The sequence below is a fragment of the Poecile atricapillus genome, chromosome 3 (genome assembly GCF_030490865.1).
Source record: "Poecile atricapillus isolate bPoeAtr1 chromosome 3, bPoeAtr1.hap1, whole genome shotgun sequence".
NCBI classification, from domain to species: Eukaryota; Metazoa; Chordata; class Aves; order Passeriformes; family Paridae; genus Poecile; species Poecile atricapillus.
The window spans coordinates 110,614,636-110,627,780 of NC_081251.1; the positions used below are offsets into that span (position 1 = coordinate 110,614,636).

Consider the following 13,145-nt stretch of genomic DNA (forward strand, 5'->3'; position numbering starts at 1 on the left):
TCCTTGCATTACCATGAGTCACCTGTTCAGCCATAGGGCTCAAGCCCCTGGTAGCAGGTTTGCCTTTAACCCCTCTGCCCTCTCACACAGCCCCAGAGCACAGGTAAGGATCAAATGAGAGAAGAGAAAGGCAAAATGAGGAATGTCACTGGACCTCTCCCTGTAGTAGCCACTGTGTTTTGTGTTTGGCTCCAGGACCATGGGAATGGACATGAAGGCACTGTGATGGCCCAGAATAAATTCAGAACAACACACATTCTGCTTTTTCTTACAAAAAGCCCAACACTATAAAGAGCTGGAAAAAATCCTAAATCTTGCTCGAAACAGAAATAAATAACTCAAAGAGACTCTTCAGTGTGAAGCAAAAAACTGCTCTCACCTATAGTTACAGAAACAAAATAGAGACACCTTGTGATTTAATGCCAGGTATTTACCAGTGATGATCCAAGATAAGCAGTACAGTAACTGTTAGCTGTTGAGCTGAAGAGATGTTTAGCAAAATATGCCTCATCCAAACATCTTGGTAAAATTTAACTCAGGAAGTTACATTCGTACCTGCCTAATATTGCTCCTTGCAGCCATAACTAAATAAAATATTCTTGGATACCTGTTCTGAATTATTGCAGTAGTCTAAGATACTAAAAATCTTGCCATATCCTACACTGAAGGTGTAGTAGCTCTTTTCCACCAAGGATACTTCAGCTTGCTAGGAAATTAATCAAAGTGATAAGTATGAAGAGAAGTTTAACTAATGCTTTCTTTAATGATATCTGTGAGCTAGGTTTGAAAGGTGAAAGAATCTCTCCTGGGAGCAATGGATGCCAGAAAATGGTCCTCTGCTCAGTACAGCAGTCTCAGCCCTTCACCCTTGTTTCCCATTTCATCCTTTGCTTCCAGCAGCACACGAGAAGCTAATCACCCTTCCTTCCCCTGGATCCTGGAACAAGCCACAGCCCAACAGCAAAGCCACTAAAGAGCACATATAATTCCCTCCCTTGGGAGATGACAGAATGAACTGCACATGGTCTAAGCCATTGCTAAATCTAAGTGCATAACTGGAGGAGCATATGCCAAAGGGTGAGCCTTAGTTAAGAACCTACACAGAAAAGCTGAGAACAGGCAGATTTCACTGTCACTGCCAAAATGCACAAATCAGGAGGAACCCCCTCACCAAAAGAGACTTTGGGTTGCAGAGGATCAGTCTGCCCAGCTCACAAACCACCTGCTCTGAAGTTTAATGTATAAACTTCTTTTAAGGCAGAGAAGGATTTAGTGTTCATAGTAAATATATGATGTACATCCATTTACTGGTACCTTATGCAGGGTTAAGGCAGTCTGGAAAATAAGAAGGCAGAACGTGGAATCGACAGTTTTTCAAAGATGACTTAGACGATTGGTTCCTATTAGAGCAAACCAAATGTAAAGTTCCAGAGCTCAAATTAGTTTCAAAAAAACCGGGTCTAAAACGCTCCCAAAGCAAACAGCTTGAGTCCTACTTAACTGAGGAAGCCAGAAAGCTGAAATAAGCCACTGTATCCGACTGGAGATCGTTTTGCAAATTGCCTGAATGCAGTACAAGGGTCAGCAAGAACGCACAAGCCCTGAAAAGGCTGAAATGCAGCCCAGCACAGGTAGCAGACAGCACACCATTGCTACACTACTCATGGCACTGAACTGGGGATCTTGGGAGAAAATTACAGGGCTCCTCAGGCAGCTTGGAGAGCGACTCTTGTGCAACCATTTATAAGCAGCAGAATGTGTTTTTTCTGGGAGGGCTCAGAGAGCGTTTCTGACACACTGGAATTGCTTGCACGTTTATTGAAGAGAGGGGCAAGGGCAGGAGCAGGGTGATTTAGAGAAAAAAAAACTCTGTTTACAGCATTGTGCTGCTTTTCAAATGATGTTTTCTCACACAGCTCCAGTTTTAAGCGCAACTACTGAATTTCAGGCTAATGTAACACTGCTGCAAGTCTCGCAGTGGAGAATCTGACTTCATGTGCTGTGGCATATATTGTTGGTGGCTCTGTTACTGCACTTTACAAGGTCATTTTTCTTGGTGTGGGAACACTGTTTTTCTTGGTGTGCAAGGCCTGCTGTGGAAAAATTAGAAGTGATGGGGATAAACTTCATGATGAAATATTTTCTCTCAGAACGAAAGCACAGATTTTAGAGCATCGTAAAGTATTAAAAATGTCTTTCAAAATTTATGTTCAAGTCTTCCCTTGGTTTTAGAACTATGTAAAAAGATAAAAACATACCCAAGCTGCTTTTTTCCATCTCTTATTATAGCTTCATTTGCTCTTCTTCAGAAAAGAAAGTTTGTATTTCTTTATTTCATAAATATGCTCCAGAGCAGCTTCTGGATGAAAATTAAATTAGACCTAGTAGAATTCTCAGCAGAAAAAATCTCCCCCCTCCCCAGTTGGAAGAGATGGAAGGAGGGAAATAAAATATGATTGAGCAAAAGAAGGCTGATTCCCTCTCATAACTCAAGACTCTGAGCTGTTTTACAACTCCAGTGTGGATTTCCCATTTTGTGTTCATTTGCCCTGCCACAACCCAGTTCTAACAGCAGCATGAAACCGCAGCCACGCGGAGGTCCAGCAACCATCGCTGCAGCAGAGAACCCAGGGAGCCTCTGCTTGTACCTCACCCATCCCAAAGAGGAGCACAGGAGTACATCGGGATTTTCTCCTCACTGCTGCTCCTTTACAGCCACTCACAGCGGAACAAGACAATCCCAGACATCTGGAATCTCTGGAGACACACACAGCATGGGGAAGGGCACCAAAAGCAGGGGGGGAACACAAAATAGAGGGAGGAAAAGATAATTTGTATAATTTTAGGATGGAAGGGGTTTTTATCTATATTTCTTTCCTCAGTCTAATTAATTGCAGGGGTTAACCCAACTTAGAAAGACCAGAAGAAATCAAAACCTATCCTACAAAATCCTTCCTTCATTTGAAGGATCAAGGGATTGGAGAAAAAGAAGCTATTCCTCCTTTACTGAATCAGACTTCAAATGCTTACAAGTGTTTTACACTATTTAAATCTCCAACAATATTTTAAGATTACCAAGGATTCTTCCTGAATCTGTTTTATGTAAAAAGGACCCAATTCTGACTACCTCATTTGTGCAAACAGACTGCCTAAATCCTAGCACACCTTATCCTCTGTTAATTGCTGGGGACTTTTGATAGAAATTTGCCATGTGGAGAGACATCTATAAACAGTTGTTGCAAAGATTACTCTTTCCTGGATTTGTCACACTTCTTCAAGTGAAATTTCATCAAATGCAACACTTCTCTCCACAACCACTCCTCTCCACAGACAGAAAAACCCTGAGAGATGTCTAAGTGCTTATATCAACAAGTCTGAGATTGTGCAGTTTCGTTTCCCACACTGATTCTCTCCCTGTGAGTGCAGTGCACTAGGATTTTGCATTTCACTTGAGCACGTGCCATGATACAGCCCAAAACCTGCCAAAATCAGAAGATCCCAGTGCAAACTTCCCATTGAGATCTATATTGTGATGCTCTGAATGAAAGCATCTGCCTGCTTAAGTGCAACTTTCTAAAGCAATGGAATCCAGCTAGCAACAGAATCCCTGGAAGCTGTAAAACCAGAAAATTGATAGACTTCCATCTGTTTAACCAATTGCTCTAATCAATATCCTTTCCCCCCGTAATGTTTTGTACAGACACAGCCTCTCAAAAGCATAACTGCAGAATCCATTGAGTTGGGAAGTGTATTAAAATCTCAATTCTACAAACGGCAAAACGTTATGAAAATATGAACTGCTAAAGCTATCACGGTGCTTAAAGGCACAGAGTTTATTAAGGTGATCTGTAAAACATCACCGGAGAGAAAAAAATTCTTGAAGTCAACAATCTACAGGTTTTCATGAGACAGCCAACTACAGTGATAATAATCCAGGATAATTATCTGAAGATGATTTTCCTCTTGTTTCACCCTAACCTTACAACAGTGCTCTAAAAGGAGCTCCTCAGGGAAATGGCATCACCCAGAGTTCCCACTTGCCCAGATGTTTCTCTCATTATGTTACAAGCCTGTCAAGAAAAGGCAAATTCAGGGTTATTCTAATGATAGCAAACACCTCATAAAAAACCTCTCCAAATTTACTTTTCCAAGGAACATCATTTTAAAAGGCATTCCCAGTGCCCATGAGGAAAGAAAGCATCATTTATAAAACATTATTACCAGAAATCTTGCAGATATTAAAAAAAAACATCCTGGAATGTCAAGCCGGTGATAAAACTGCAGAGACAGCACGGTGGGGCCTTACCCACAGTGCACGGCTCAGCACTCCCAAGCAGGACTCCCACCAAGTTCAGCAGGAGGTTTTCTGACTTAGGGGGACCTGACTCCAGGCTCTGACTGGGATGCTGAGCCTGCAGCTCTGGGTTCCCTCCTGTGGCTAGTGGGTTCATTTGGTGGGCCACCAGCTGGGGATCCCATGCATACAGTACAGCCTGTACTCTCCTCACTTTTCCTTGGCTTTTACACTCTGCTGGTGCTATGATTCTTACCCAGATGATGGAGGGTTTACATAAATTCATGGTGATAATAATTAGATGTTTTTCTGTCAGTTCATCGCATGACTTGGTAGTTGATTTTATTTTACCACTTGGATGCAGGGGAAGGGAGCTGGCCAGGGCACATGCAGCTGACCAGAGATTTACAAGCTTTGCCTGGGGATGTTGGTGATTCTGCAGCTTTGATCACTGTCTCCAACTATTATAAATGAATGTCAACATGTGATACTGAATAAAAAGAACGACCTGCAAAAATACCAAAACAGAACAAAGAAAAAGTCCTTTACCTCTGTTGGACAATACACAGTTTGGTTTCACAGGGAAAGTCTTCCAAAACACTGGAACGGGCTAGCTAAATCACAAGCGCTGTCCTTCACATCACAAGCACTTATCACCCTAAGTTTCATGCCTATTTCAGGACTGAATGTCAGCCTGTCTCTTGATGCTTTCCAAGGAAAGCCACACACTTAGCTCCAGTATTTCCCGAGGCGATACACCTATCTGTTGCCCTCTCACTCTAGGGAACGCCGTGCCCCCACGAAGAGGTTTCCTGAGTGGGACACGCCGTGCCTGGCGCGGCTGCTCCCATCCCCTGCCAGCCCCACAGGCTCCTGCCGTCGCCCGCTGCGGGAACACGCGTGGGAGCCGCCCCGACGCCTCCCGCACGGCATCGAGCAGCGCCGGAGCATCTCTGCCCTTGCCAGCGCAGCCCCCGACAGCGTAAAGCCAAGGGGGGCGGAGGACACCCCGTAAGCGCCCGGGGAAAGCCCTCGGGCGGGGGAGCCCTCGGGGTCGGGACGGGCGCGGGCGGCGAAAGGAGGAGAAGGAGGAGGAGGAAGAGGAGGAGGAGGAGGAGGCGGTCGGGGCAGGTGCACGGCTCCCCGCAGCCCGGCCAGCCCCGACGGCCCCGGGGGACGCGGGAGGGTGGTGGGGGAGGCGGGGCGGCACTCACCTGCCGCTGGCTGTGGTTGCCGGCGCCCGCGGGGGCGTGGGGCTCGCCGCCGCCGCGCAGCACGGTGATGTGCAGGGTGAGCAGGAGCAGCCCCAGCAGCAGCAGCAGCTCGGCCGCCAGCCGCACCATCCTCTTGAGCCGGGCGGCTTTAGGGCCCCGCGGCGGCGGCGGCGGCCGCGGAGGAGGCGGAGGAGGAGGAGGAGCCGCGGCGGCCGCCGCCGCAGCCGGGGCCGCCGCCGGAGCGGCCCCGGCCCCGGCCCCAGGAGCCGCAGGACGGGCGGCGGGGACCGCGCCGCTCTCGGCGTCGGCGGGGCGGGCGGCGGGCGCGGGGCAGCGGCGGCAGCAGCAGCAGCAGCAGCGGGGGCCGCCGCACCACGGCGGAGCCACGTCGGGGCGGGATGCCGCGGCGGCGGCGGCCAGAGTCCCGGCGCTGCCCGGCGGCGGGCGGCAGGTACCCGCGGCCGGCGGCGTCTCTGCGGGCAGCCCTGCAAGCCAGAGGCACCGCGGGCCGTCGGAAGGAGGGAGCGGGCGGCCGAACCCCCGCCGCCTCGGGGAGCCGCGGCCGGCGGAGAGCAGCGGGGCTCGGCGGCCGGCGGGGAGACGCTGCGAGGACGGGGGGAGCCGGCGGCGTGTGTGCGAGGGAGAGGGAGGAGGGAGGGAGAGCGAGGCGGGGGGGCCGGGAACGAGTCTCACATGGCGGGGAAGCCGGGACGCTCCGAGGGGAGGAGAGAGCTCGGGGCTATCGCCTCCCTCCGCGCGCGGGGATGGGGGTGGCCCCTGGACCAGCTTCCCCCGCTGCCGCCGCCGTGTCCTCGCCCGCCCCGCCGCTCCCCCCTCCCCTCCCGCCGCCCGTCGAGGCGTCGCCCTGCCCTGCCCGCCCCGCCGGGCCCGCGCTGCCCCGGCCCCTCGCACCGAGCGGGGAGCGCCGCCACCCCCGCCGGCTCCCAGACCTCGACGGGGCGGCTGCGAGCTCCCCGGGGAAAAAGAGGGGCAAAGTGCGGCTTCCCTCTCCCGACCCCCTTCCTCTTCCTCCTCTTTTCCCCCTGGCTCAGCCGTGGGAAGTGGGATAGGGGGCAGAGGACGAGGGGCTGCAGAAAGCGTCAGCTCTCCGCTGCCCTCCCGGGGAGCTGGATACCTGGCTCCATCTCTCCTCTCTCTTCCCTCCAGTGCCCTAGGGCTGGCAGGGGAAGCGCCGCACTCTCTCCTGCCACCGTGCGTGCGTGTTTGCAAGAGGCTGCCGCTCCTCCTGGCTGCTGCTGCTGCTGCTTCTTCCTCCAGACCCACTTTCTCGCCCCCTCGCTCTGTGTCGGGAGAGGTACGTGTCGGATGCTTTTATACCGCCCTGCCTCCTTCCCCTGCTGTCCTCCCTCCCTGCTCCCCCCCTTTTCCTTCGCCCTCTGTGCAGCTCCTGCTCCAGCCTAGCGTGTCCCCCCCACCCCGCTCCCCTCCTCCCCGTGCCGACCTGCTCCTCTCCATGCCCTGCTTTGGGAGGACACCCCACTGCTGTACCCGCACCCCATCCCAAGCACGGCTGCACCTGGCGTCCCGACTGCCACCTCTGCTCGGCTGCGATGGATCTGCCCTCGAGTGACACGTTCCTCTCCGTCGCTCTGTGCGTCCCTGCTGGGACTCCACTGGGCTTTGACACTCCTTACTCTTCCTCTTGCTTGCTGTCCCGTGTTAGAACTGTGGAAAAAGCTTTCTCTCTCGGATGGGAGGCCATCAAATTTAAAAGTAATGTGGGCTTGAAAATATGTGAAAATGAGGGTTGGATTATCACTTGTTACAAGTCAATATCTCAGCGTCTGGTCTGAGGGAGCTGGACCTCTTTTTGAGTGCTCAAGGTGCAGCTCAGTGTAGCAAGAACGAACACAGCTCAAATCAACTCGAAGCATAAATAAAGCCACCTAAAAAAAAAGTTTTGGAATTTTTGCTGTAGTTCTTGCACGATTGCAAATGTTATGTGTAAAAATGAGGATAAACAATCTGTGAGTGTGTGACAGCTGAGAGGTTGAATTGGTCTAAAATGTCTAAACTGGGGAAAAAGTATCCTCCAGTCTGAAGCATTTTCTTCTGGAGACCAGTGTCCTCCACAGGGTTTTCTGCAAGGTAAGGGTGAGATGTTCTTCCAGCTATCAGTGCCAGCTGGGACCAAGGCACAGGAGCCTCAGCCTGCACTGTGCCCTGCCTGGCACTTTTGGGGCATGAGGAGAATCAGAGCTCGCAGGAGGCTTCTTGCAGGTCTTGGAGCATCCGAAGGCTGTGGTCATGAGTGAGTCAGAATGACGTCTCGTACCCTTCCAGTGATAACCACTGTCAGTGATTGCACAGGAATCAGGCAAGAATATGGTTAAAATAATTGCACTGGGGTATCATTAAAGACGTGACCAAAAGCCACAAGTCCCAAACCTTCAGATTTAAGGATTTTTAAATCCACAAACATATTCCATGTTAGCACTGCAGTGGGAATGATCAGCACAGATGATTGTGCAGGGTAGGGACTCCCATGGCTCTGCCCTGAGGTACAACTCCCATCTCGTGAAATCACTTGTTGAAAAAGACCTGGTTATGGCACCGAAGCTCTCAGATCACATAGAGCTAAAAGCCATAACAGCCTGTGGGACTGTTTTAAAAAATCTGGTGCTTTTTTTTTTTTTAACCCAAACATTCCTTGAGCTAATCAAAATATTGAGAAGATAAAAACACTGATTGTACTTCAGCTGTCATCGCTCAGCCTTGGCTCTCCTGCCATCGTTGCTGTGATCCTGGTGGCAGCAGCAGAAACAGGGCAGCTACACGAGGCAGGCTTGGCAGTCAAGAGGCACAAGTGTCCCCCAGGTTTTAGCCAAAAAAGTCTGACCATACCTAGTGGCTGTCAGTGGATCCTGGCTGTTGAAGAAAAATGGGAACTTGGCACATGAGTCTGTATTTCAGAGCTTAATAGTACAAATCGACAGCCAGAGCAAGACTGAAGGCTCGTAATGTGAAACAGTCTGAGTGACAGTCTGGTTTAAAACACACACATGGATCTGCTGCCGAGCTCTGGGTAATGCAAGTTCTCCCTTGCCTTATGAAACTGAACCAAAAGACATCTTTAATCCAGATGAGATGGGCCCGTACTGGTGCATGTCTCCTCGTGGCACATTCGTGCATTGAGCTGTTGTGCAAAGCTAGGGAGGACAGAGCAGTGCTGCTCTCAGCTCCGAGCAGCTGGCAGCGATGAACCAAAGCCTCTTCCCACTGGAAAAAGTTGGTGTAAAACTTGGGAATGGCACTGCTGTCTGTGTGGGGCAGCCAGGCAGGAGTGTGCACACACATGGTCTGGAGATGCCTGTTCACAAACACTGTTCAATCAGCAGATGACTTCATCGATGAACCCAGAAGGCTGAATCAAGACCTGTAGGGGAGATGGATTTAAAAGCAAAGGGAAAAGTTCTCTTTTCTCAGCTGGATGGACTTGCTCAAGCAGTCGCCATTTAGTCCAGGGAAAATGAAGTCAGGGTTCACCAGGAGGAGGAGATCCACAGCTAGCCTGAGGAGGATACTGCTCCTGGGATGTGGTTATGGACACTCAACAGGGTGGTGGATCAGCAAGTGGGTCTGACAGTGGTGCTGGGGCAAGTGGTGTGTCCCTGTGATAGCTCCTTCCCTGTGAAGGTTCACAGCTCACACCTCAACCCTCCATGTCCAGCTTTTACCTTCCATTTCTCTTCCCTTCAGTGATAAGGGCAGACTCAGCTCCTGGGCACACCCAGCTCCTCACCAGTGCCAGGGAGAATGCCCTGAGCCCAAGCTCTTTGATGACCACCATAGTGCCCAGTTGGGTGGTGTAGCTCAGCTCATGTGATGGCAGTCAGTAAGCTGTGGGAGCTCCTCTGACCCCTGCCTCTCCCACACCTCCCAGGTCCCATGTGGGAGCTCCTCTGACCCCTGCCTCTCCCACACCTCCCAGGTCCCATGTTCCTCATTGCACAGCTTCAAGAGTGGGTAGTGGCTGTGCATGCTGCAGCCTCCACCACGGGCTGAGGACTCTCTCCTGGGAGGTGTTTCAGGAGCATGTTGGCTACAGCTGTGACACTGCCAGAGGAAGGGCCCAGGGTTTTCCTTACACCAGCCTGCCAACAAAAACACCTCTGTACAACCTTCAGTGCTCCAGGCCAACAAACTCTGCCCAGGGCTGAATTTGTGATGTCTGTGCTGACATGTGCTGATGGTGATGCTCCTGTCTCCTGCCTTATCACCCCATGTACTGTCCACGGCACAGCCCAGGGCCAATCCCTCTTCATCACTGTACAGGCACCTGCACTTGGTGTTGAGTCCTGAAAACCAAAGTATTGCCTGAGACAATCACATTGCAGAGGCTGGGTGGTCCTAGTGACCGAAATGAACATTTTGGTTTGTTTCATTGTACCTGGCTGAGTGTGAAAAATCCTCACTTTGGATGAGTGCCACCAGGTGACAACCTTCAAGGCCAACATGAAAATCACTGGATAAGAATGGGGGAGAAAAAAAAATAAATAAAATCAATGTGATATAAACCAACACAACTCACTTTATATGCTTTATCTCAGAAGTGAGAAGAACCACTGGGTTTTATGTCACAGTATCAAGACTCACTGGGATCCTGTACTGAAGCAGTCCCAGCAGTTAAAAATTATTGGTGTTTACCTGATTGTCCACTTTACCCCTTTACTGTCCTGTCCTGGTATTGCTCCAGGACTGTGAATTCCTCCTGTCTGTAAGATCTGACAGCTTTTCAGAGAAGCATTGCTGGTCCTCAGCCTGCACCCACTCCCAGGATGCCGTCGTTTCATCTTTAAGCCTGGGGGTTGCTTTAAATTTATCAGGGATGAAAACCTGGCTCCACTGAAGTCGTTGGCAAAGCTCCCATTGACTTCAGAGGAGCCAGGATTTCACCCTAAGATGCTTTGTAGATTATTGGTGAATGGAAAGCATACGTCTGGCTTCTCCAGGGTTATTATTGTTGGTGGTGACCTCTGCTCTGGCAAGCATTGAGCAAGGCTGGGTTGAGACAGATGGTTAAAGCTTTCCCTGCCTCTTCCCCTGCTTCCTCACAGGGGCTTTGCTTTACAGCTCATCATCTTGGATGCTGCTTATCAAGGAATACCTTCCCGTCGCCTGCCGGTGGAATTTAATGCCTGTTTGCCCACATTCCCCTTCCCCCAACGCCAGGAGATCAGCAGATAGGAGACAGAATGGCTGATTAGCTTCTAGCTCCAACCTCTTAGCTATAAGCTGCATGCACACACAAGGGTCTTCTCTTAAAACAAAAAAAAAAAAAAAGGAAAGAAAAAAGAATAACATTCCCCTGCAGGCAACCTAAGTCTTTCTGTGACTCATGGTTCCTTTATCTCAATAAATTACTACTTGAATAGTAACCACCCTCTTTTAAAATGAACTGATTAGCTTAGAGTTCTCCATTTTCCTGCTTCTCCTAGACTGGTGTTTTTCTTCCCATCTACATATTTTGCCACCAGCTGGGGTCAAGATTTCTGAATTCTGCAGTGCCTGTGTGACAGGCTGGAAATTCAGCAGCCACTTTATTAAAACTCGAAGCCAAACCGGAAATGTATAACAAGTCTGGATTATGGAATATGGAAATGGAGAAAACAGAGAAAACACTCCAGCCCAGTTTCCCAACTGCTAGGTTGGGTTTTTTTTAATACAAAATTCTCTTTATTTTACACTCTGCCACATTTCCACTTTTCAATATGCTGTACATTTTTTGTACTGATGATGTACAACTGCACTGGAGCATTTGCCAAGCTGTGGCAGTATGGGACTGTGGGAACCAGCATGCCAGGCAAGGTTTTTCAGGAGTGCCCAAACGCTCTAAATTCTGCTGACTTTCATAAGAGCTTGCCACAAGGCAATATTTGCCTCTTTGGAGAAATACAGAGAAACCAGCAAACGCCTTTCCCCTGAAGAGAGTTTTAGCACTGTGGAAGTGCCTGAGTTGGTGTAGTGGAGCTGAGTGTTTCAAACAGAGTAACTCCAGACTGAGTTACTGTGGTTCCCAGTGGTTTTCTGGCAGCAGTGCCAGCCCTGTGGCAGAGCTGGCCCCCTGGCCCAGAGCAGGGAGGCAGCCCCCTGTTTTGGCAGCAGTCAGCCATTAGATTGGCTCATGCACTAACTTGACTCAGCCAAATTTATCACTAAATTCAAATTATTGCCTGAAATAACAAATAAGGCTGCAGCTCACCCTGTGTGTCCCCAGGCTGTCTGTGGGTGCAGGGCATTACCCAAACAGGTCTGGTGGGAGCTAAGTACAGAGGAAGGAGGTGATCCTGGCACAGCTGACGGCTGGAAAAGCTGTAAATTACCCTGAGGTGTTGTTTGACTGAGGCTTGAATTTCTTGATCACTTCTGACAGGTCTTGTCCTATGTCCAGCAGCGTTGTTGAGTTAAAAAAAAAAAGAAAAAGAAATAAACAGAGCAATTCACACCTCCTGCACCTATGGTTTTCAACCCTTCACTTCTTCAGGGAAAAGATCACATTATTGGTTTGCAACTGTCTTTTTTCAAGAATGCTTTTGTGACCCTGGAGATCAGAAACATAGTAATAATAATAATAATAATAATAATAATAATAATAATAATTAGAAGAAGAAGAAGAAGAAGAAGAAGAAGAAGAGGGAGCAGAAGGCCAGTTCAGGTTGTAGGACAGCTCTGGAGCAGGAAAGGGAAAGGATGATTTCACAGTGAATGCTGTGATGGTGGATGAGCTGAAGACTTGTCTCCTAAAAGGAGAGTTTACCTCCATCCATTGCAGGAAGGCCTTCATTCCCAGAGGTGAAGCAAATAGAGGTAATTTCTGGATGGCTTCAGTGTCACTTGGCTTCACTTTGGTGATTTAACACACCTGTAGCACAGGGACTTGAACTCCTGTTAGTGAGTTGCTGCACTGGCACAGGTAAGGATCTGCCTAGTCTAGCTGTACTCCTGGAAAGGGGATCAAGGGACTTTGTTGTATTGGTTTTGCTCAGCCAGTTCCTCTGCTTGGTAGCCAACACTTTGTATTTCCTAATATCTTTGTGCTTTGTCAAGTCAAAATTATGCCACATCAGTGAAACATTTGGTTTTGAACCCTGCATACTCTAATACTCCAGTAATTAAATACTGAAGTGCTGAATTTACACTAAAGTTTCTCAGCCCAATTTTGAGGCAGTGCTTTAGGAACCAAATAGTACTAATGTTAAACAGTCTCTTGTATAAAGCAAAAGTTTCCAGATAAGCACTGCACACCACAAGCTGATGTAGGAAGAACAATGCCACAATCCTGTCATTAGAGAAGGACTTTGTTCAACCAAGGTGGCAGAAACATGGAGAGTGAGTGCAGGTTCTTTCCCTGCCATTTGTCTTTCTCTGAGAGCTGCTGGTACCCCAAATCCAAGCCTGATGACAAAAATGCTGTATTCCCTGAATACTGAATGGTCTGTGACCAGTCTTTTAAAACACACATTTTCTGAAATGCAGGGAAAAACTCTCATGGGAATTAAATCTTTGCTCTGTAGGGATTGTGACAACGTGCTCAGCTAAGGTGTTTGGCTGTAAGGAAACAGCAAGAATAGGCTCAGAGTTACTACAGCAGGTGAAGAAATCATTTAAACTAGCAA

The 13,145-nt window shown here is 49.2% G+C and overlaps 1 protein-coding gene across 2 annotated transcripts in view; it reads right to left on the reverse strand.

Annotated features, from left to right (window-relative positions):
• ISM1 (isthmin 1) overlaps window positions 1-7,408 on the reverse strand; it is a 41,774-nt gene extending 34,366 nt beyond the window's left edge. The window contains exons 1-2 of one of the 2 annotated variants that reach the window (XM_058836705.1): window positions 6,644-7,408; window positions 5,509-5,993 (exon numbers count right to left, since the gene is read on the reverse strand). In XM_058836705.1, coding sequence (XP_058692688.1) covers window positions 5,509-5,993; window positions 6,644-6,653 — 495 coding nt within the window. In that variant the 5' untranslated portion in view covers window positions 6,654-7,408. Of the gene's footprint in view, window positions 1-5,508 lie in introns of both variants that reach the window. The other variant, XM_058836704.1, reaches the window with a different exon arrangement.
• Window positions 7,409-13,145: the final 5,737 nt, after the last annotated feature.